Below are 25,182 nucleotides of genomic sequence, written 5' to 3' on the forward strand. Positions count from 1 at the left end.
GAGGAAGAATTGTGAATCGGTCTAGGGAATGATTCACACGACTCGTTTGCACAGTTGGAGAAAGAAAATGATAATAATCGACTGGTCATCACGTGACGTAACTTCATTTTTATTGAAATAAAATCTCCTGCTGAAAGTTCATTAATTTAATTTTTTTTATTCACCAGTCGATCGGAGCTAACGGACCAAAACTATCGGAGATCGGTGATATCATAAATTCCTTGTCGCCACCAGAAGATACATTTTAGAACGCATCTACTGTATGGTAGAGACGAATGATGGAGTGGAGAGGGTAGTACGAGCTAATTTATGTAATTAAACTCGCGGCATTCGTGACCTTGTACGGCTCAACGACGAGCGTGGGCTGTACGTTGCACATGCGCCTGGTGCCTTTGGAGAAGCGTCGCAGAATATACAAAACGCCTTCAATTCAAAATGGCGATTGATTGTATGCAACTCGGTGAATTTTGTTACGCAATTGTCTCAACAAAATGGCGGGGACGATTGATAACTAAATCATTCTAAATAGATTGACCCAATGACACATAATTCGGTTGTCACCTGGTGATAGGGTTGCGTCATAATTTCTCTGAGAGGGGCAAGGGGGGACAGGGGGTGGGTTGAAAATGTGGGCCGGCCCTTCGTGATTTTTCTGTTGAATTTTTTATTCGTCCTTGACTGGCTAATTTTTTTGTTTGTCACGCTGATGATTCGTCGGTGGAGGAACCTCTTGAGTGAATACGATAAAAATGATTATTATTCAAAAATTGATTAGGAATTATTTTGTAATGAAGTTTTGAAAAATTAGGGAACGAAACAACTGCGCGTTAAAATATTTTTCGGAGCGACGATTGTTTTTTCATGCGGTCGATTTAAACAGGAGGTTGAGAGGGGAAATTGTGGGAAGGAATCGGCGACATCTGGCGGAGTGTCGGGCGTCTGTCGGCGCGGGAGAAGAGGACTTTGTTGTACCCACTGCGAGCAATGGAAACTGCGGACTTATCTACTTTGGATTATTTGGGGTTGTGGAGAATTCGAGGGGCTGAGGGGTGGGCAGTAGAGAAATTCCGTGATGGACAGACGACTTTTCTAGTTTTTTTTATTTTTCATTTGAATTATTTGATTTGCTTTCAGTGCAGGAGTTCGTGGTGCCTGGCGCTTTATTAATTACCTCTGAATGCATTTAGGATTCGGAAAAATAGAGGTTTTTCAGGTGATAATAATCGTGAGATCATGTGGGAGATGATTCACGAATGAGTCATTAGCAATTCAAAATAATACAACGAAATGTTAATATGTTATGACGGTCTTAACGACTTGATAGAGTTGTACGTCTCGGAGGGTCGACTTTACGACATTCGGAAATAAAGTTACCAACAATTTTGAATGAGGAATGAATGAAGATTTCAGTGATGAAATCATGTATAGAATTAAATGCCTGGATAATGACTCTAAATTGAACGTGGAAATCCTGCTGTCAGCCGCCAATAATTCATAAATTCTATTCATTTAGAAAATTAAATAACTGTCCTAAGTGAACGGATATTTACTCAGGATAATTTTTTGTCAGTATTAATTTTTCTCGAAGGCCTTTTCATCGAATATTTATTGACAACTAATCACCGAGAAATGGAGGAAGCAGAAGTTTAGAGAATTTCGAGGCTCATCACGAAGAGATTATGAAGTCGTCAGGTAATTTGTTCCGGAAATAGTGAACAATTAGAGAGAACTCCAGAGCTATTGTACTTCCAAAACAATAAATTAATTAATACTATAAATGATTGAATGAATTAATTAATTCAGTTTCAGTCCCATTGCTTTTACTTTTTACTGATTTTTATTCAAATGTTCTCTCTGTCCCTCAAAAAAAAATATTTTGACACATTAAAAATACCTTAAACCCCCTAAATTTACCCTTAAAAAATTCTCATACATTTTTTAAATAAATTTCTTCATCGAATGACCCCAACAACTTCATGACCCGAATATAGACTAACGGTAACGGACAATTTCCCGCAATTTTCATCCACAAATATTGAATAATCACCTCCAACTAATTTCACCACTCATGTCCGTTCGAAATATCTAATCCATGATTCCGTCCCACGTCTCCCCACCCCCGATGTAAAAATTTCCCATACATCGACAAGCAGATAAAAAAAAAAGTCGTTGAGATCAGGCGCTGATGGTGGGCATCGACCGTTGGGGGTTTTCGTGCGAGTCCAATAATAATAATAACAGCCTGCGGAAATTGAAAACAAAGGAATCGACATCCGTTGCTCCACAAGGCCAGAAAAATTCATCTCACCCCACTACTCGACGAAAAATTCGTTTAACGAGGGGGGGAGAGGGACTTACCCCCGTTGGACACCGCGGGGACACTCGTCTGCCCCCTACAATTCTCATCGGGGCCTATCATTATGTTCACACCGTCGCATTTCTATCGTCAGTTTGATTACAGGTGTTACTCGCGTCACTCACACGACTCGACGTTTTTTCCAGTGGAAAAACAGCCCCATATTTATCTATTGTATCGTTCATTCGTCGATTAAGGTATTTTATTTGATAAAGGTAAATGAGGAGATTCATTTGGATTTTACGCGGGATTTTTGTGACAGGTGGATAACGTACGAATTTTTTTGAGATTTTTTTTTTGCGATTTTGGAGCCAATTAAGCAAATTTTGAATCAGGAAAAAAATTAAATCATTGATTAGAGGATTGTTTGATTGTTGGGATGAGGAGAGCGGAATATTGCAGGTATAATTAATTAGTGAGGTAGAATGACTAATTATGTGGACGATTTGTTTATAAGTTTAAATGAATTGAGGGAAATTATTTAGAAAATTGAGTGTGAGGGAGCGACTAGGGCGAATGTCCTGGAAAATTTCGATTGAATTTCGTTATTTGTTGTTGCAGTTGTAGGTCCTTAATACCTTTGGCCATTGGATCCATGGATGGAACCCCATCATCTTCGGGGCATCGGAAGTCACCTTGAACGACGCAGCGTGAGTAATTCTTTTTCATCCCCTATTTTAAGGAATTTTATGTGTAAGTTTATGAGGGAAAGAGGTGGAATAAATTCGGTCCGTCTACGATCGTCAATTTCTGTGGGAATAATGATGCGATTTTAATGAGTCTGAACTCATTTTAAAGGTTGATTAAACATCTTGAGAGTGAAAAAAAAATTAGGGAATTTCACTCAGCCGTTTTTGAGTTACAAATATTTTAGTTCTGGAACAACAAACGCTGAGAATTTTTTTTGCAGATATAGAAATTTCTCTGGATTTTTTTATTCCCGTGGAAAAATATTTTTTTTTCTTGCAAATTGTTTATTATTTTACCTATGTAATTGCTCTACTTCAGATGTAAAATTTGCAGAGTGAAAAATACATATTTTTATATTTAATTTACGACAGAGAATTAATGCGATAAAAGTTATATTACGGTTCGTAAAAGTTTGCAAAAATTCCAAGAATTTCATGATTTTCTCACATGATAAATTGAGATGTGACTGGAGAAAATCAATTAGCTCATTCCCCCCATTCTCACGGTTGATTACGCTCACTCCCGTTCCGGGCCAAAGCCCTGATCTCTTTCGGAATCCAAACAGCACTGAATCGTTACTTCCGGGAGGACGAATCCGGCCCATATGAGCTCCTGACCTTTGGAAAATCAGTGATCACACCCTGTGAGACATTAAATAAAAGAAAACACTACAAACTACAGAATCGAAATAAATTCGCGAATGCGGGAGATTTTTTCCCAAAAAAAACTGCGTTAAAAAACTTAAATTGAAAAATTGCCAATCGATTCAAATAAAAAAATTCCACCTGAATTTTTCTCTAAAAAAAAATTCCTGATGTTCGGATTCTTCGCGATTATGTTCCTCAATTCAATATTCGCCCAAATGTGGAACAATATTTCGCAAAAATCGATCTAAAAACTGATTCCCCAATTTTTCTCGGAATTGTCTCGAGTCAATTTCTGCTAAAATCCCGCATTAGTTCCGGATTTGAAAAATCCCCGCTGTTCCCTCAGCACTTCAGGGAATACCATCCCCTGAACTTGGAAGGGCCATCGACAGAAGCCGCCCGGGGAAAGAGGAAAGATAATTTCGAGTGGAAAAAAAAACCCATGAGAATTGACAGTGAAAAGTACCCATGAGGGGTCCGCCGGACGTACATTGTATTGCACAAACGTTGGTCGGAACTCTGAGTCCAAATGAAATTCCAAATGGGCGCTCACCCTGAACATTTTCACACACACGTAGCCACTTGTCCCTTGTGTATTGGTCACCGTCCTGTGAAAATACGCAGGTCGGCACTAATGTAGTCCGCGCTACTGGCAAGGGACAACCTGAGCACACTCCTGTGCGTAATCAGCCGAGCGTAGTTCCAACTTCCAGTCGCGGTATTATGGACTATCCATTAAACTACTACCTATCACATCTCGTCGTTCTATTAATTTTAACAATAAACTCATTATTTTATTTGGCAATGAGATTGATTTTTTGCGAAATTCCCAGCGATTGACATTAAATTCTACCACATTCCATTTATTTATCAACAAGACACCAAATTGATAGCGAAGAGATATCCCCAATTACCTAATTAACTTGATTAACAACTAATTATCAAAATATTCATGATTTTTAATTTTTCAACCATTAAAAAATAAATTTATCTAAGGGAATAATTTATTTTTGGAAAAATTCATAAAAAATATTTAGAATCAGCCTTTTAATTTACATAAAAAATCGATATTCAATACATAAAATCTATAACCCATATATACTTCATATAAATATGTAAAATACGTCGAGTCGGTTCAAATTATATTTTTTAAACAAATTTTTCCGTCGCCCAGATTCTCGTCAGAACTAATTTTCCTTCTCCCCGAAAAATCACATAAATTCGCTAATTAAAAATGCTCCAACAAGCCTCTGCCTTTCCCTCCCCCTCGAAGGCATCGATAACGAGTGAATCAGTATGTTTTCCGGGGGAAAGCCCTGATAAAATCAATATACTAAAAAAGGGACTTCCGCCGGTGGTATCTCGATCGCCTCTCGCATATTTCAAAATAACACCTATTGAAAAAGGGAAATTACAAAACATTCGGCTACTCCCATGGGCCATTCCCCAACCTTGGAACCGCATGCTAACGATGTATTAATCCCGGGGTAACAGATGACCCCACTTCTCCAAAATCCACTAGCCTGTTGAGTTTTCCAGTTTTCGTGGTTCATCATTTTCAGTTGGCATCGTCACTCCAGTCGGATTGCTCGCAGTGATTGGTCTCTCAGGACTTTAAATCAGTGGACAGACTCATCGATTGACGGATCGATTGATAGATTAAGTTGTTTTGTTTGTGTAAATTTTATTGAATAATTTAATCATGTTTCAACAGTTGTCTTTGATTTGTGCCTCAGAAACTTTTAAGTGGTATGACCACTCGATAGTGTACTGTGCATGCTCAGGCTCAAAATGATAAGGACTCATAACATGGTCAGCATGGTTCAAGCTATTACGGTTCTGACTATTCTCAAAATGCTCGCCAATGGTAAGTTACAATTTTTTAATTTTTTTTCAACTAAATTTGGTGTTAATTCTCGCAAACAGTTACAGCAGACGATCGCTCGAAGGTTTTTCCCATTTTATTTTCATTTATTTAAATATTTACTTGTCCATTTGAGTATTTATTTATACAACATATTTATACGCGAGCATTCATGTGTTTGTTCAAAATTTCCAATTCACACCCATTTTATTCATTTATTTTTCCAACACTCCGAATATTTTTTTTCTTGAAAAATCCTCCAGCTCAATAATATAATTACAATCACAATAATTAATTACTGAAAAACATCTGATTATAATAGACTTCATTCATAACACTCCTGACATCGTCCAATTCATTTAATAAATTAAAAATTAAAAAATTCGGTTGAGTAATCGATTATTTATATCAATTTACCCCTGAGGACTAGATTTTATCAAAAACTTTATCAGTCCCATTTTGTTTGGAATTAAAAAACCTAATGACGTTCTCCTAATCTCCTCGAAATCTCTAAAAACCGACAATCGCAGTTTAATTGTCATGCAAATACGACTAGAATAAAAAAAACTTGCATTTCGATGAGAAACAACAGTCGTAATGAAGTCACCGATTCCCCCGAAGGTCGTGGGCCCATTGACCGTAACGATTTTCGGACTTATGACTTAATGACTCCCCAAACTCACTGACCAAAAAACCTCCTGTTCAAGCCCAAACGACGTGCAACGGCGGGGCTGGCAGAGTAGTTTACGAGAGATTACCAGATCAACAGCTTCAAGGATTCGATGATGAAGTGGTGAGGATGAGTTTTGAAATATTTCAAGGATCGTTTGACCTGATGAATCACAATCAGAAGGAAAAATAGATATTTAACGTACCATGACACTAAAAACTCACAAAAATTAATTAATTCCTTCCGAAAAAAATTATTTCTTCATTAATTACTTCTTCATTTTAATAATATCAAATATTCTTAAAGTCTCCGATTTTATTTCAGTCAATAAACATTTAAATAGTTAATTGCAATTAATATTCGGAGGAACTGAATCTTTTTTTTTTTTGCGTTTTTGCAAGTCGTGTCGTTAATTTGGGGGAGAAAACATTATGAACTTAATTGCAGATACGAGACTCGGCGCCGCCTTTTCGAGTCCTTGAAAAATGTCAAGACCTTTGTCTACGTGATCGTGCGGGGTCTAATAACCTACCGAGACCCTGTGCAACAATTGATTTCCAACCGGGGACTCGAATCAATTCGTTTAATGGTGCACCCGAGTACGAGGAGAGTACGTGCTATTTGACGAGGGAACAAGCAATGCCCGAGGGAATAGGAAATCTAATGCTGGTTCCTAACAGCGTTCACTTCGTCGAGGTCTGCCTCAACTGTGAGTTAACCCCTTCCACGAAGTAGAACATTCGCTGAGACAGCGGGAGGAGAAAAAACCCCTTCTCATCCCGTTATTTTCCCCTCGAAATTAAAAAAAAAATTTTTTCTTTCTTAATTAAACGGTTAATTACCTCTATTTTTAAATTAGCCAATCAGATTGAGAGGAATTGCCCGAATCGTCGGTACGTCTTCGAGAGACATCCCCGAAAAAAGCTGAAACTTCCCGCGACGGATGTGAAGGAAGTCAGCGCGCCGAACAGGACCGTCTGCGAGGACAGGTAAGTCCTGAGAAATTAATCGAGTGGAAGTTGTTTTAATGGTGTCGTTAATTGTCCGGTGCCCCAGGTGTTTGAACGAGTTCAGCTTCATCTGTCGTTCAGCCACATTCGACTCAATGACCCGGAGCTGTTTGTTGAGTCGCTTCACTCGCAGGACTCACCCGGAACTCCTCGAGGATGACGCAAACTCTGATTATCTGGAAAACACGTGCTTGAATGGTGAGGATCTGAAGTTTTTTTAATTCGATGATGATGATTATTATAAAATTGTTGTTATCGAGGATATTCGTGAGTGCAATCAATTTTTTTTATTCACAAAATAATTTCCTGTTTCCTCTGTTATTGTATGGGAGTATGTTATTATGATTTTATTGCATTTGATAAATAAATTGATGATCTTTTTGTACTAAAAAAAAAATTCCACGCAAGATAAGAAATAATATGATTACAAAAATCGTTAGAAATGTTTAAATCGTCGATTTCAATTTAATTTCACATAAAAATTCAGAAAAATTCCCTTGAAAATTAAAAAAAATGGGGTTTTCATATTAAATAATTTATTTTCAATAAAAACTTGAAGTCCCCGACTCATCCAAAAACTGAATGTCACAGACAATTAAAATATCATTATAATATTGTCGTTGGAAAGATTTTCGTGACTGCAATCAACTTTTTTTCAATTGTCAAGATAATTTCCTGTTTCCTCTCACCTTAAAAATGTCATTACACTTTTTACCAGAGGACTAAACAATTATTTTAGTCACTCTATAAACAATTAACAACAAAATCATCTGTTCACCAGCTGAACGTCGCTGCGATGGCTTAGCAGTCTTCGTAAAAGAGGAGAACAAGCGCTTTCGTGGGCCCTTCGAAGTCGACATTTACACAAACGTCACCCTGGACGAGTGTCAAGCACTTTGTCTTCGGGTGGAGAAGTATTTCTGTCGCAGTGTAGAGTACGACGAGCAGACACGACAGTGCGTTATCTCGGAGGAGGACTCAGTGTCCCAGAAGGACGACATCGGGATGAGCCTCAGCCCGTCCCATCACTTCTACGACCTCGTCTGCTTGGACAACCGTGAGTCTCCTCTTTCCCCTATTTCCGAGCTGTCTAAGAAAATTGTTTTCTTAATTATCCGCAGGTTATTAGTAACTTAAAAAATTAAAAACCCCAATTAAAATTTTTTTAAATTAAAAAAATGAGGAATTCGATCAAAAAACAAATATTTACGGTAATAAATATTTTCTTGGTGCACTTAGACTATAATTATATAATATAAATTATTATAATTATTTAAATTAATATTACATTATATTAGTTATGATGAAATTGTTTATTGTGAATGTTTGAAGCTGATTGACTCGATTTATGCCGTCACTATTGTTTTTTTTTTGGGGGAAATTTTTGAAAGTCGAAGCTTTTTTTTTTCGTAGCTCGTGGCTCGGAATATCCTGACAACAACGTCGCGTCTCACCTCTACCCCGACGGCAGACGTCCGGATACAGCTTTCCAACGGTACAGGAACTCCCGGCTCAGCGGGGAAACCCATTCGGAGATCACTGGGAGGAGTCTGAGCGAGTGCTTGGATGAGTGTCTCAGACAGACGAGCTTTCAATGTCGGAGTGCTGTGTACTCTGAGCATTATAAAAGCTGTCGTCTCAGTAGATTCAATCAGCGCGATGGTCATAGAATCATGTACGACGCTGATTCTGATTACTACGAGAATCTCATGCGTGAGCATTTCAAATTCCTTTACACTTATTTTTCAGCGGCACGACACCCTCGTCGAGGGGGCGGGAAGAAGAGGGGGATGAGAATTGTTTAGGGAATGGGGGGGGGGCAATTTTATTCTGGGGAGGGCAGAGGAGGGGAATTATAATTTGGAAAAAATCGGGAAGAGGTTGGGGGCATTTTTAGTTGTTTTCTTTTTTTTTTTTTTGAGGGAGGGATGAAAGCTCGACTTTCGCCTTTGATTTTCTTCGCTTGATGGAGAGGTAAAGTGGGAGAGGGAAATTTTACCCCGCGATTGGTCGACTTTTGAAGTAATTTTTTTTCCTCTTTTCTCGGGAAGATCAATATTTAGATGGGGACAGGGATAACCCGAGCTACCGGCCGGATCCTGTGGGCCAGGACACCAACGTCGGCCGCCCACTCCTCGGACGTCCTGGTAATTAACCTGAAAAGGAATATTAATAAAAATTACGCGATAATTACGGGAGAAATACGGAATTTTGTTAGATATTTCCTTCCGCCCAGGCTTCACCCAATTAATAATTAATCAATTCAACAACTAACAAATTAAATATTTTTCATACTTCAAGTGGAAACCCCTTTTAACAACAAGTGCTCCTCATTTATTTCTCACTAATTTTGTTAATCAGAATAAAAAATCAATAATTTTCACCGATAAAATCTTCACCTTCGCATTCACTCGATTTTTCAACTAATTTTTGGAATCAGGATATCCAGACGATTACGACAAAAACTATCCGATCTCCCACGGCGATCGTTACCCAGATCACTACCCCCTCCCGGGGGACAGATACCCGAGCAGTAAATACCCCAGTCACTACCCGGACGATCGTTACCCGGAGCACAAGCCCGAGAGATACCCCAGCGATCGCTATCCCCTGGACAGATATCCCCTCGTGGGAGACCGGTACCCCCTCCGCGGGGACCGCTGGCCCGTCAACGGGGACAACTACCCGAGCCCAGGGTACCCAGGACACCGGTATCCCCCAGCCGGTGGCCGATATCCAGTTGGCAGTGGAGGTCGGTATCCGGTGCCGGGCGATCGGTACCCGATTCGAGATGATTATCCGAGTCCTGGAGGTCGTTATCCAGCACCCGAGGACCCATTGACTCGTTACCCCAGTGGTGGGGGTGGTGGAGGGTCCAGATTGCCCCCGGGGAGATATCCTGGGGATCGGTATCCGGAGAAAGAGTCGTATCCACATCGTGACAGGTTTAGTTATTTATTTAATGAGTAAAAAAAATTCTAATTTAATAAAATACGATAATTTATCTCAAATTTGTTATGTTATATATTTTTTTATTAAACATGTGTCGAGCTGATAATTAATTCCATTATATTTATTGTTTATAACAATAAATAATCATTTTAAATCATTAATCACAATAAATAATCAATTAAATTAAATTAATTCAGTTAATTAATTAATTAAATTTAAAAAAAACATAAAAAAATTGTTTTTTAATTATTGAAAAGTTCTTTCGTCTTCTCCGTAGGTATAACCCCCACCTGGGAGGCAACGGCTTATACCCAGGCTACGAAGACGACGTCCGTGGAACGAAAGGCTACGAACGTCCCCACTACCCCGGCCCCCCAGGCTCCCTCCCCGTGAGACCGATCGGTCTCGGTGGCTACGACAGCGGAGCCGACGGCTTCATGCCCGAGGGTGATCCCTACAATGCCCGACCCGTCGGCACTGGCGGTGGTCCGATTATTGGCCGACCTCCTCTCCTTTCTCGCTGCGACGAGCAGGAGAACTTCCGTCAGGTCAGCCAGGGGATGCGCGTTAGGAAGTCCTTCGTGAGACGCTACACCACCGCCTCGACGCTGCCGGAGTGCGAACGGGAGTGCGCCGATGCCCGGGATTTTGTTTGCAGATCATTTAATTTTCGACCATATGCTGCACCGTACGGCGCCGAGAGGGACAACTGCGAGCTCAGCGACCGGGACTCCAGGGACATGGCCATGGGGAATCCCATTTATTACGATACAGCATCCGATTATGATTTTTATGAACGGAATAATGGGAGACAGGGCGCCGATGGCGAGTGCCTCGATGGTATGTTTCACGTGGACAGAGACGAATGAAAATTGCGAGGAGGTTTTGATGGAATAAATAATTTGCGAGGAATCGCTTGCGGTTCCCGAGAATTCTCTAAAATTTTTTCGAAATTTTAAACAAATTGTACAACATTCCCCAAAAATCACATGGAATTTTTTTTTCAGTTCAGTAAAAAGTTCAGTAAAAAGTGCAAAACACATTTAAATAATGTCAGACGTCAAGTAATAATGTTGCAGAGTTTTCATTCTCAATTAAAAATTCGAATTTGAATATTGAACATTCAAAGGTTCAATACAATTATTTTCTTCGCTTTTTAGAAAATTTTATGTTAAATAATTTTGGATATTTCTCAGTCAGTCAAGTATGCAACGAGGATGGGATGGAGTTCACGCTGAGGACCCCCGAGGGCTTCATCGGGAGGATCTACACATACGGCTACTACGACCGCTGTTTCTTCCGGGGAAATGGGGGCACCGTCAACGTGTTAAGGATCAGCGGAGCTCAGGGTTATCCTGAGTGTGGAACCCAAAGAGTAAAACAACAAAATTTTAATCCCACTTTATGACCCACATTAAGATTAATTTTCTTTTCATTAAAAAAATTTTCATATCTAAAACAAGATTTGAAATTTAGAAAATTCTGATCGATACAATAATTATCGTATGTTTCAGTACGGGGATACAATGACAAACATTGTTGTAGTCCAGTTCTCCGATTACGTACAAACCGGAAGGGACAAACGCTTCAACCTCACCTGCCTCTTCCGCGGCCCCGGGGAAGCCGTCGTGACTTCCGGCTACATCGGCGCTGGGTACGACAGGTTAATTTGCTTTGTAGATTAATAGATCATTAATTTATTGTACTGGTATGTATGAGTGTGTGTTCGATTGATCGATGCATGGAATATCAGTAGATCCGGTTCGCCGATTCCCATTGAGTATCTCCCCGCTGAGAACACCCTGAGTTCAAAGGTGCGGCTGCTGATTCTGTACCAGGGAAGACCCACCACGACAATCGCCGTCGGAGACCCCCTCACCTTCAGGCTCGAGGCGCAGGACGGGTGAGTCAAACAATTTTCAAGGACATTCTGAATAAAACGATGAAATCCAAACGATTTCACTTCAAATATTTTTTTAGTTTGAAAAATTGATTTGAAAAATATGTAAAAAATATATCGTGAAGGTTTTTCATATATTTTCTATTTTACATAAATTACCTGGGCTGATAGCATTTTTTAAATATATTTCAGGAGCAAAATAAAGAGGTGGGAATATTAATTTTATGCGAATGTTTTTATTCTCGTCTTTTTTCAGTTATAATTATATCAGCGACATATTCGCAACAAATGTCATCGCCCGGGATCCGTACTCTGGGAGGAGTGTCCAGCTAATCGATCGATATGGGTAAGTCACGAATTGTTTATAATTTATGCGGAAAGATTTCTACAATACAATAATTATAAATCTCCCAATCTCCCAATTTTTTAGTAATTATTCTCGCAGAAAATTCTACCTGATGAGTTTAATCGACAATCCAGGAATTTTTTCGATTATTTTTCCTCAGCACATCCCCCATCTGTCGTTTAAACATTTAATTTAATTATTTTTAGTCCTTCAAAGGACCTCGAAAGTCCCCTAAGTGTCTACCTCTTCGCTAATTCCCTCAAATAAATCAAAATCCCGTCTATAAATTAAATCGAAAAAAAATTGCTAAAAGAAAAATTTGCAAACCTATAATTATAAATAATGTCCAGTTGTCCAGTCGACAACTACGTCTTCCCCGGGTTGGATCGTCTCCGTGAGGGTGACAGTCTCGAGGCGCGTTTCAACGCCTTTAAAATCCCAGAATCCAATTTCCTGGTGTTCGAGGCGACAGTGAGGTCCTGTCGAGACGGTTGTCAACCAGCTTACTGCTCAGGAAGTGCCGGTCGCAGTGAGCCATCCTTCGGGAAGCGCCGGCGAAGGTCCCTCCAGGTCCTCCCCGAGGGATTGATCGCCGAAATTCCTGCGAAAAATGACACCGAATCAAGTGGCGAAGCCCAATCCGACGAGGACGACGGCGAGGAGCTGGAGGAGGGGGAGGAGGAGCACGTGAGGGAGATGATCGAAGTCCTGGACTCCAGGTACGACATGTACGAGGATAACTCGGTCATTCAGAAGCAAGTGGCGAGTGTTGAGTCGATATGCATAACTCCAAATGAGTACTATGGCCTTGTCACTGCTGTTGTGGGGCTTGTGGTACTTCTGTCATCTGTCATCGTCCTGTCATTGTTGATTTATAGGTATTTATGCTGTGTTTGTCTCGACTAAAACCGATTAAAAGCGACACAAGGGGATTATAGACACTAATTAAGCGAAAATCATCAAAAGTGACTAATGAAATATTTAATTGACCGAAAAAAACTGATCCCTCAACTTTCGTATTTCGTTGTACCTTCGAAACTTTATAAATGTCGATAACAAACCACGTGGTTCATTGATCTATAATTCACTCCCTTACAAAAAATTAATATCGTGAACCTAATTAACTTTTCATTCAATTTAATGGTATGTGGTGCCAGCAAATGTGAATATTTTATTGTTCCATTTGGAAATTCATTAATAATTCACATTGAAAAAATTTACAATTCATTTAAAAAAATATTTCCTTCCAACAAATGGAAAAATCGAATAATCCTCCGTAAAAATAACATTCGTATTATTTTTTAACGCATTATCGGCCAGTCCTCGTCCAAATCTCCTGGATAAATAATGGAATTTCGTCCCCTTTGTCCCAGAAAATATGGCTATTCAATCATTAGAAAAAATCGAACGGTCGACAAGAGCCTCCACACGTCACCAACTGGGGAATCCCCCAACCCTCGAGTCAATAACTTTTCATTCATGAGGTCAGGCCTGCAGAAACCATTCCAGACATCGTGAGTAAATCATTTAATCCCCAAAGCTCAATAATTCATAAATTTTAATCGAAGAAATTACCTGGTCACCGGAATAGATCGTTGAGCCAAATATTCAATCATCACGAATCGTCATCGGCGATGGAGGGAGCCGTTGGATTGACGGTTAATCGTCGCAGTGGTTACGACCCGAGTGAGCCCATATACACAGACCCCTCGCTCTTCGAAGTCTCACGTGGCTCATTAGATCAATTCAAATCCACACGAAACGATAATCTACATTTGATATGATTAGTCAATGTCACTTCATGATTCATGTTGTTTATTTTTACTCCTTCGATCCTCAATCAATGTCAAAAAAAAATATGAATCAATTTTTAATGTAATACTTACAGTTTAAGAGTAAAAAAGTTCACCTAGTTTGTTAAATCCTCGCATAAAATGAATAAACAAAATGCCAAACAGTGTCCAGACTCGATTTATTAATGATAATTAATTAAGGGAGTGCAATAATCAATGACTCCGATGGACTGGATTTTTTGTCTCAGCCAAATTAATGGGTCAGATGATTTTTTAATTGAAAAATCACTTGAAACATGAATTTTCAAGCCAATTACTTGTTAAAAAATATCAACAACTATTTTATCAGTATGAAAATTAGGGAATTGGTCTGAGAAACGAATGAAGTGAGTGAAAAAAATTAGGCAACGTTCAGACTTAATTTTTTATTTAGAAATAATCAAGAAAATACAGACATAGATGGGGGCGAAATTGATAATTAATTATCCAATAACAGATATCTACCATCATATTCCCAATCCCATCGGGGAAGAGACTTATCAATAAATGGCTGTAAACCCTAGATTCTGCAATTTTCAAAATACATGATAAACATCTCAATATTCATACAAACTTATGAAAATCATCAGTGACAACGCAATTCATGAACAAACATCATCAAAACGAATTACCTTCTCTATCACATATGATATGTTTAGACACTGGATTGAATGGTGATATTTATCGAATGGTAGGACATTTCAGTTTTTCATCGCTGTTTTCATCGTCAATCATTAAAATTCGGTGTATCATGACTTTTCACAAGCTGACAATCGTCGATTATCGATTGGTAATCGATTTAAAATTCAATCAGCAGTTTTACACCCTCAGCAGCTGATGTGTATTACGCGGACATCCGAGTGCCAAAGGGACATGTCAAGAGCTAATGGAGTGAGTGATCTAGGGTGACTGGACCCCTTGACACTCGTGATGCGGGAGAGATGTCTATCAGGCCCAATTAGAGCGATTCAGGCCCTATTTTGAATCCCAGTAATTCGTGCCTGGTAAGGGCTTCGTCTCGTTTATACCAAAATAGTATTTTTTATCATTTTCTATCCTCATAAAAGTACTCTCAATCAATATTAGTCATTTACATGATATGTAACGTCAGCAAGGATATGGTATCAAGTTTCGATTAAAGTCCCACACCTTCTCTGCGGGGTGGAGGTGTCAGGGGCCCGAGAATGCTCAGCATCCGGGGACTGCGATCGTTCTAATCATCTACTTTGGGATTTTTTATTCACCCCCTCAGGAGGGGGAGGGGAGAGGCAAAGAGAGGTGGGGAATCAGGGTGTAGGGGGGCTATCCTTGCTCATCAAATATAGTTTTTCTTATCAATATAGCTAATTTACTGATATGTTTGATATTTTGTATAGTTTGGATAATCCAATATCAACTCACGATCGACTTCGTAATAGTTAAATACCACATTGTTTTACTTTCGATATGTTTTCAGGGCTTTTAACTGCGGCTCCTGCTTTTTTTGGGCTTTTTTAGACTGTTGAGAAGTTTTTGGAGACGTGGGAATATTTTTAGAAATGAAAATTACGTAGAAATAATTTTTTTCCAGTTAATCACGTGGAAGTTCTTAAATATTTAATCAGGAATGGATGGAGAAATGATTAATTTGATTGCGGAAATTAATTGATGAGAGTTTGTAGATAATCTTTTGATTGTTGGTAATAGTCAATGAAAATTAAATTTAAGAGGTGAAATCTGGCGATTAAAAGTTTTCACGAAAATTATGGACAATTCGCGGAGTTTTTGACAGTAAAACTTCAGGGATTTTCAAGAAAATCTCTTCAATTCAACTGAGGAAATGATAACTCTGAATAATTTATCCGACGGAGAAATTTCACTCACAGAAGTTATGAATATTCAACTCTGCGATAAAGTTAACCGACAGAATCGTGAAATTAATGGGAAAGTCCTCATTTTAGGACGATTTTCCATGAATATTCATCGCCCCCAGAAAAGATTGGACAATAATTTTCCGCGAAAAACCTCCGAGTTCCTTAAACAAGGAAAAATCTTTCCCAGTTTTTCCATGCACCAAAAAAAATTATAACCTCCGTAATTTTGACCCGATTTCACCTGGAATTCCATTAAAAATAACGACCGAAAATTCTCAACAGTCTAAACAGGTAAAATCGAAGCCACCCTCCTCTGCGTGGCAACTCCCTCTAAATATAATACATTAAAGAATACTTTCAATTCAACCCCACGTCTCCGTGACATCGCAGGGGTGTAGAAACACTCCACCACTGTAAACGCGTCCAAAAGGACTCATCCGTAGACACTCGCGTGTAAAAAGAATCACCGAATAAAAATTATCGTGCGTCTCTCTCAATAATTGCCAATTTCATAATCACTAGTAATTCTGGACTAGAATTGTCACAAATACGATTTGTCATAAATTCCATTTGGATTGCGAAGTCGCGGGGAACGTTTAGTGCGAAAAGCACACTTACAGGTACAATGGTGGGAAGCATGTAATCAATATGTACACGATAAATTTTTAATTGTAATTAAAGAAATTTCACTGAAATTTCAAGAGCCCCCAAATTATTTTTCATGGCCATTAATTTACCCCATGAATTTTCCTTTAAAAAATACCGAAAAAATTGGAATTTCGTTGTTTCCCTATTTTTTTATATTAAATTTTTGGAATTTATTTGTTTGAGCCAATTTTTTGTTATATAAAGGGAATTCGAGGGCAATTGAAGGTACATAAAGGTCCCAATTTCTGGATTTTTGAGGATAAAAAAAATTATTTATTGGATTGAATTTCCTTTTAGGGGAAATTAATAGTCAAAATTCAGTTATTTGACTCCCGCGGTCTCGGAATTTCAGTGAAAATTGTCTTTACAAAAAAAAAAACCGGTGTTACCGGAAGAAACATAAGTCTCTGCGAATGGCCCACAGCTATAATGAATTCGTCGCATACACAAGGGGTGACTCCACCCTAATTTTCCCTGTCCACGCACATCCCTGATGGCGTCATAAACCAACTAAAAACTAAATTCCGGGAATATTTGGCCCGGACGACAAACACGTTACGTATTTTATTTTTCTGGGGAAAAAATCCCTCGAAATTCGAGTGATGACCCGCCCGAGGAGCTGAGTGATCACAAAAAAAACATTAATTTTCATTTAGGAATTAACCCCTCACGTTTTGGGATTTTTTACGGTAGCTAAAATTACCGAATACTCTAGCAGTTCAGTCGCTTAAATTTCGGGGGTCATTAGGGACTTTGAGACGACCTCATTTGATTTTAGGATTTTTTAAGGGAATTCTGGAATATTTCAAACACCCAAAAAATTTATTCCCTCATTAGTCATAAATTTCCACTGGATTTTGGAATTTTCGCAAAATTTTCAAGCCATTCAGACGCTCTATTTGTGCGTTCAGTAACTGGGACATTTACCCCGCCTCAACATTTTTTCAAAATTCCCAAATTGCGGATGAAGTCACAAAAATCGTCTAGATAAAATCCTCGGACAATCTCCTGATTTATTTAATGTTAACATCGTTAACATTTCCACCGTTATATTCTCCACCAGCAGAACAAAATAATTATTAACAAAAAGCCCGTCTCCACTGACAAAATCAATTCCATTTCACTTTCTCTCCAGAAAATCAAAAAAATCAAATTTACTGAACAATAAAAAACAACAAACTACTTTAGCTTTCTAATGAACATTTTTATCCAAGAATTTTGCAATTCCCCGAGGTGTTCCATCAGTTTTAACCGCTCCCCCGTGAAATAAAGTTTATAAAAAATAAAAAAAATTGAAAAACGCCCTCACGATAGGAAAAATCCACTTCTACCTCCCAATGTTTCCATAAAACTTTCGTACCATCGATATACGAAATAGCCCCCTGGACCATAGACTCTAGGCCATAAACATATTACACTCTCCGTAACATGATTATCATCGTTATCGGATTCTACAAATCAAGTGAACCCTCGAGTGCCTCCATAACGCTCCACCTCAGGCTAATTCCTGAGGAGAATCCTTCCATTATCCCATTTGTTGTCTTCTCCCTTCAGCAACTCGTGCAGAAATACGCAAAGCCATAAGCTCGAAAAGGGTAAGAAGATGATTGTAAAGTTGTTCCTTAGTTTAAAAATACGGAGACATCGTTCACTCGGTTCCCTCATCTCACAAAGCGCGATAATGAGACGAGGGAATGAGGAACAATTGAAAAAGACACTGGTCACATCAAAAATTTTTCAACTATCGATTTAAAGTAATTAAAGAGGAACCAAATCGATACGAGAGGTCGGGACATTCGGCGCTATTTCTACTTGATAAATATTCGATTTTTATTGTGAATCATAACATAATATTTTATGTTATAATATTATCAAAGAGGGAAACAGGTAAAATTGTAAATTTTCTGTAAATTCAGAGCAAATTAATTTTTTTTGGAGGGGAAAACAATTGGAAAATTACGAGAAAGAGAAGAATTTGAAGTTGTATTTGTTGTTTAATATATTCTTTGAATTGTAGAATAGAATATTCGTATTGAAAAACTTCAGAGCGATATCCGTTTTTCCATCGAAAATATTAAATTCTCCAGGAAAGAATATTGATGAATATGGCCAATTAAAATAGTAATTAATTTATATCTTCCAATATTTACTCCAAACTTACAGAAATAAAATAATTGAAGCGTCGCGACATCCTCTGCTGTCGTTAAAAAATATTAATTAATAAACGTCCCACCGTATTGTAAAAAAATATGTCACGAGGCGAATCGGCAACAGCCGTATAAAATATTTCAAAAATTGTTGATAAATTTGAAATAGCGTGGAATGTCTCGTATACAAAATTAATATCAGAGGGCACCATAAACCATTTTCCGCGTCACTGCACTTCCAGCAATTTTGTGACGCGATGGATTATATTAAATCCCGAATGTCTCTCGGTAAACTCGTAAAGATGAGATTTGATGTGCCCTCGGGGCCCATCACCGCAAAAAAAAAAGTGTAGGAGGCAGGAGTGATGACGTATTTCACAACTGCCTTCAGTGGAATGCCATTTCGGGAAAATATTTAATCTAGGAAACCGGTGTTGACGAGCTTCTCGAGGAAGAACTTGACATCACCGAGTTCTGAGTCCTTGATTCCAAGGGATTTAAGCATACCGAGGTCGCCGTTCTCCACTGCCATGAAAACCGAGCGGAGGTGCTCGAGGTCCGAGCGCATGAGATGAAGGGCAGCACCGAAATCTTCGATTGTTTGTGATTCTGGGGAGGAAATCAACAAAAATCATTAATTTCTAAAATTTCTGTTGAATTTTACAAGAAACTAAAAATTAAAATCGGATTTTTCTTCGCCAAAAAAATGTAATTAATTGATAAGTCAATTAATTGATCGATAATTCATTGGTATTTAAGCTTCAGATGTTTTTGAATTTTTTTGATTCATTAAAAAACTGTTTTCTGCGCTACTAAAAACATAAATAAAATCATCCCTCAACAATCTACGAATCTCCATGACGTTCAGGGATTTTTCAAAATTTTCTAATTAATTAAAAGGGTGGAATTACACCTTTAATGACAAGCACAGTCCTTTTATTTTAAATCAACGAAAATCTTTGATGAACGTAACTCCGAAAAGACCAACAAGAATGATTAATTTGTTAAATCAGGAGTGAGACTCCGTCTCGGGGGATTTATCCGGATATATGGGGCTCCACGAAGGAATGACGTCTGGGGGAAGTCATGGCCAACCCCACAGTGGGAATTTATGGAGGTGATCAGAGGGGTAATGACTCTGAGGGAATACATAACGAGACACGGGTTGCTTGAGGTGCCACCGCGATGCATAGAGATGAAAATTTATTAAGCAAACACCCACAACAAAATCTAACCGTAAATTAACTTTCCGAAGTCATTTTTCAATTTTTAAAGACCTCATTTCGTCGATGAAATGAATTTTTTCCTTGAAAACTAAATTTATCACTCGCACATTAAATTGTATTCACTAAACCATTCAAATTTGATACGACACTCCCTTCCCATTTTTTCTAACGTTCTAACGGTCATTCAAATTTCCATTTTTAAATTCCGTTTTTCAAAACTAATTAAATCGTAATTATTTAATGAAATCGCCTTCAAATTCCTGACTATCGAGCCCCAAAATCCGCTGAAAATATCTCACAAAAAATTTATAAAACGTTGAAACCCCCGCAGAAACATTTTACCCTGACATATGGGGAATGGAGAGGTAAAACTCACCGGAGAGAGCAATAGCCACCATGTTTACACCCCCCAAGGGTGCCAGGGCATCCCTTGCTTTGCTCCCGAATAATTTTTCCAAGTAGTTCGGTCCGTGACTGGCCAGGAGAGACTGCAGGAAACTCGCGGTCTCCTCCACCGGCGGTCTCTTTGCTGAAAAATGAAAAAAAAAATTTGTTTAAACATATTGATAGTCCTAAACAATAGTATAATTATTGTATTATTTTTGGAAACAGAAATAGTCAGTTTATTTGAGAAATTTTAATTGTATTTACCAGCTGTGCAGAGTCGAGAGTCTTCGTCGTATCCGTCTGTGCAATCCGGGGCTCCATCGCATAGATATTGAATGGAAATACATGTACCATCACCGGGGCATTTGAACGGCTCGTAAGGGTGACATGCATCCCCTGGAAGCACCGAAAAATTTATTTATTATATTTAAAAATAAAATAACAAAAACTAAGAAAAAATTCCGTCAATATCGGAATTTTTCGGTTGCAGATCGTGTGACGATGGCCAGTCACAAGTTTCTTATAAAAAAATAGACCTGAAATGAATAAATAAATAAATAAAATCATTTTTCAATGTTTATAGAAGGGAAGATATTTGTTTAGAAAAATTCCCGGGAAAATTCTATTAATAAATAATTTGTTAGAGGGAAAATAGAGGAAAAATCTCCTTCCGTGGATTCTCATTTCCGATAATTATCTGTCGAAATTGTTATTAGGTTAATTAATGTTTAATTAATTTAGAACATGAGGAAAATTTGATTTTTTATAATGGAGGAGCCAATTGACAGAGTTATTTATTCATTGTCGTCAAAACGATTTGCTTTTCGTGTAATAAATTGTCGCGAAATTAACAGCTTTGTGGGGTTAATTTGGCGACTTGTGCTCCACTTAAAAACTTGTCGTTCCCCACAGACGCTATTTCAAAAGGCAACTTTCCCGAGTTATTTCCCTCATTTTTCCGGTTATTCCATGTCAACCCCCTTGAGGAGGGTATATTCACACCACTGTTTGTCGGGATTTTATTCCAAGCAAAGTGACTTTCCAGTCTCCAGTGAAAAAACTCGGACGATGATAAAAGTTTCCAGTTAAAGTTATTAATTTTTTTTTTCTATTTGACAGTTGGAAATTCCGTCTGATATCAATTTTAATTTAATCGCGGATCAACTTCAATTCAATATCTTTGTATTTATTCATTTGTTATAATTTTTTACAACAAATAAATATTCAATAAAAATTAATTCAATAATAAAAAGAAAATTCCAGGAATTGAAGAGTCAGTAAATAATAAAATTTATGGCAATTTTATGTTGAATTTGCGGTTGAAAATTTCGCGAATAATTTTGTCCCAGTGAAGCGCTGGAAGCGAAATTCACGTCCGATTGAAATTTCCTCGCCCACCTGCTCTGTAAATACATTTCCGACCACCTCCACTGTGTTTGACAACTCCCCCGAATGTCAACTTTACACATGTAAATGCAGCCGTCGATTCCCCAGCGAAAAAGTCCACTCGAATCGCGAAAATGGAATTGCACTGTCTCCAAACTTGGAATTTACAATTTCCATCTAATCTTGGAATTTTCCCCACACCCCCACAATACTCTAAAAAAATTATTGCAGCATAAACTAACGAATGAGGAATCGTAAAGTTCGTTAATATTCAAATGTCCGTGAATTTATTCTTTATTTTTAATTAAAAATATGCGGGAATATCTCATACAACTCGTCGTTGTTAAAAATTTCAAGCGTTATTTTCTACTCTCAGAGAACCGTAAATTCTCTCGAGTTTCCTGATTAAAGTTTCAAGTGTTTCCTCTCATATCTGGTTACTCTCCTGAAATTTCGCCAGACTCACTGCGAAAATTGAATATTACATTCTATTTTGTCATTACATTTTATTGCACAGAAAACGAAATAATAATTCAGAGTAAAAAGCTCGCAACATTCCACATTTTTTAAATTTTTATTTCGAGACTCTCATTTCTTCTGAACAAATTGCCTTCAAAAAACCCCTAACCAATTTGTTTAACATTTCAATTCCATTATTAACAATTTTCCAGACCATTTTTTTCTCTCTAAATAATTTTTACACTCCCCCTATTTTTTATTTCATTTAAAATCATTTCAAGTGATAAATATTTGTTTTTTTAATTTTATTTTGTCCGGTAAATGTCAACAACTATTTGTTGAGATTCTCCAGATAATTATTGTCATTGTTTGGAGATTATTTTATTGTTTCTCAAGGCCAATAGTAATTCTGGATAAATCGATTGTCACTAAAAGAATTCCGGAGACGGAATTCCAGTGAATTCCGTCTCCGATTGAATTTTTTCCACCACCAACTCCCATAAATGGACTTCTAAGCGTTTTCACGAATGTTCACCACCCCCCGAGCGTAAACTTTAACGACCAGGTAAACGCATTCATCCTATTCCCGGTGAAATAACCCACCCGACCTTGATAAACTCGCGTCGTTGATTCACACCGACATATACAATCTGACCCAAATTGCACCTGAATTTCCTCGGAAACATGCCCCCGCAAACCTCACCCACCCCCTCACCCCATCCGCATTCAGAAAGCTCATCAAAGTCGAGTAATTGAGGAGTAAACCCAATTTTCCTAAAAAAAGTCCGAGACAACCGCTGATTTTTTTCCCCTATTGCCACAAGAAAATTGACTGAACATCAATACAGTCATTTTTCCTAGAACTAAATTTACGCTGCAGTCAATTGAAAATATTCCAATGACCGTGAAATTATTGCTCACTACAATTTTTATTATTTTTATTTTTACGGAGAATATTTTTTATGGTACAATACCAACGCGAGCTTTCAGCTTTATGACTACATTTGTCGAGTCCTAAAACCCGTCCGAATGAACTGGAATTTCATCTAAATTTATCACAAAGACCTCCATAAACATTTAAATTCATATGAAAAATTTATTTAGACGTTTTTTATTATTTAAAAAATTCTGCAAAAAATGTGACAAATCCCCCAATTTATTTGAACCCCACGACCTTAAGAACTTCCCAAAAAAACTTCTGTATCATCATAAAAAATCTTTACCGAACAAAGAAACAATTTCACCGTTAAATAAACATTTTTATTAAACAAAATAAAATATCCTCCGCAGCGGGAAATTTTCCCCTCCGAAACTTCAAAAATAAATCAAAAAAACCCACATTTCCCTGCTCAATTCCCTTTTCCACCTGAAACTACCCCCGCAATTATCATCCCCTTTCCTCCCCCCATCCCCCCCACGACCCAACTCCCATTAAATTATCCCCCGTTTTCACACTCGCCGTCGCGTAAAGTCCTCACCGTCGAGGGCAGCAACTGTTGCTCGTTATCGGAGTTCTATCGATCGCCGAAGAATGGAAACGTACGAGCCTGTCGAAAGGGCACTCCCACCACCCCGATAACACCCCCCGAGGACATCCCAAAAAATCCCACCCCCCCCCAACTACCAAAAGAAATCAATGAAATAAACAAAAGTCAACTTACCCGATCGCTTGGAGTGTGAGTGGTAAAATCGGCTGAGATCGATTGCCATTGTCGTCCGAGGAAAGACAGCACAGGCCGTGAGGGCGAGGCCAACAGCCAAACTAGTGGATAATACTCGCACCATCATCCCTCGTTGGGAAATAAAAGAAAAAAAAAAGGGTAAATCGCCCCCCAGTCGTGAGTTACGCTGACACCGATCGGTTAATTAATCTCTCAAATCGGTGGGAATAAAAAAAAAAATTATTAACGTGTGCAAATCGACAGGACGACGATGTTGGTCGTGTTTTCACGTTAACGCACGACACCCTGGTGAAGACGACGAGGTGCCTTCCACGCGGTCTCTCTACGCGTTCTGCGAATAAACCGATCGCCCACAGGTTTTATTCCGTATCTCGTTCACGTCGGTGGTGCCTTGCGTGGTGATAAAAATTCTGGGAAATGAGCCAATGGGACCTGCGCCACCCAGCGGACAGGGCCTATCACGGCAGAGGTCTGTGGGGGGGGGGCGGTGAAAGGGAAGAACTGAGGAAATCCTCCCCGAGTACGTCCGCCGCCCCTCGTCGAGACGCGATTTTCTCCTGCTCTGACGTTTCTGCCCTCTTTTTCCACTTGAGAATTCCCCTCTCTATTCATCGATTGGTGGATGTTGGCTGTCCTTGTTGGTTCATAGAAGGTACCGAATGCTGAATCGACCCACGCAGCCTCGGGGAGGGGGGCAGTGGTGCACATGAGCAATGGGGAGACCGGCTCATGCGGTCGTTTTATTATTGCAGGTGGATTTCGGGCGGCGGGGGTGACACCCACGTGTCTGGGGGCTCTCCGGGGGTTGTTCTGGGATGGGGAAGGGGGGGAGTCGATCAGAGGGAAATTAGTTTTTTTTTTATTGGGAGAAAATTACTTCTGAGGGACATTTGGGAGGTTTTAGCGATTGTGTGGGGGTTATTTCGTGTGAATTGTGGATAAGTGGTGAAGGAAAGGATTGGGGCAGACGCAGGGTATTGTGAATTTTGATGAGTGGAAAATACATTGGAGACGTGCAATTAAAAGAGCACATTATGTGCTTAAAGTGCATTATGAAATGTAGGCTGTTTTTTTAATTTTTGATTAATAAATATTTTTGCCTTTTGATAGTTGGAAGTTGCAATTTT

The 25,182-nt window shown here is 38.6% G+C and overlaps 2 protein-coding genes across 8 annotated transcripts; one reads left to right on the top strand and one right to left on the bottom strand.

Moving 5' to 3' along the window:
* Positions 1–5,429: 5,429 nt before the first annotated feature.
* Positions 5,430–14,395, top strand: LOC135167849 (uncharacterized). 7 transcript variants are annotated; one of them, XM_064131460.1, is made up of 17 exons: positions 5,430–5,560; positions 6,265–6,350; positions 6,675–6,936; positions 7,087–7,216; positions 7,284–7,435; positions 8,019–8,294; positions 8,651–8,950; positions 9,289–9,384; positions 9,678–10,182; positions 10,467–11,029; positions 11,386–11,564; positions 11,704–11,852; positions 11,943–12,092; positions 12,346–12,435; positions 12,786–13,313; positions 13,809–13,949; positions 14,027–14,395. In XM_064131460.1, the coding sequence occupies exons 1-17, from the start codon at positions 5,470–5,472 to the stop codon at positions 14,217–14,219; spliced, it is 3,891 nt and encodes a 1,296-aa protein (XP_063987530.1). In that variant the 5' UTR covers positions 5,430–5,469; the 3' UTR covers positions 14,220–14,395. The 7 variants fall into 7 exon arrangements, with proteins under 7 accessions (XP_063987530.1, XP_063987536.1, XP_063987532.1 ...); XM_064131466.1 differs by having other exon boundaries at positions 12,786–13,154; XM_064131462.1 differs by having other exon boundaries at positions 11,946–12,092.
* Positions 14,396–14,639: 244 nt separating this feature from the next.
* On the bottom strand, positions 14,640–24,476 carry LOC135167780 (prohormone-4). The gene is made up of 4 exons (XM_064131303.1): positions 24,035–24,476; positions 20,793–20,924; positions 20,518–20,670; positions 14,640–19,524 (listed from the first exon to the last, which is right to left on the bottom strand). Exons 1-4 carry the CDS (start codon positions 24,159–24,161, stop codon positions 19,331–19,333), a joined length of 606 nt encoding a protein of 201 aa, XP_063987373.1. The 5' UTR covers positions 24,162–24,476; the 3' UTR covers positions 14,640–19,330.
* Positions 24,477–25,182: the final 706 nt, after the last annotated feature.

Source organism: Diachasmimorpha longicaudata, chromosome 12 (genome assembly GCF_034640455.1).
Source record: "Diachasmimorpha longicaudata isolate KC_UGA_2023 chromosome 12, iyDiaLong2, whole genome shotgun sequence".
In the NCBI taxonomy this organism is placed as follows: Eukaryota; Metazoa; Arthropoda; class Insecta; order Hymenoptera; family Braconidae; genus Diachasmimorpha; species Diachasmimorpha longicaudata.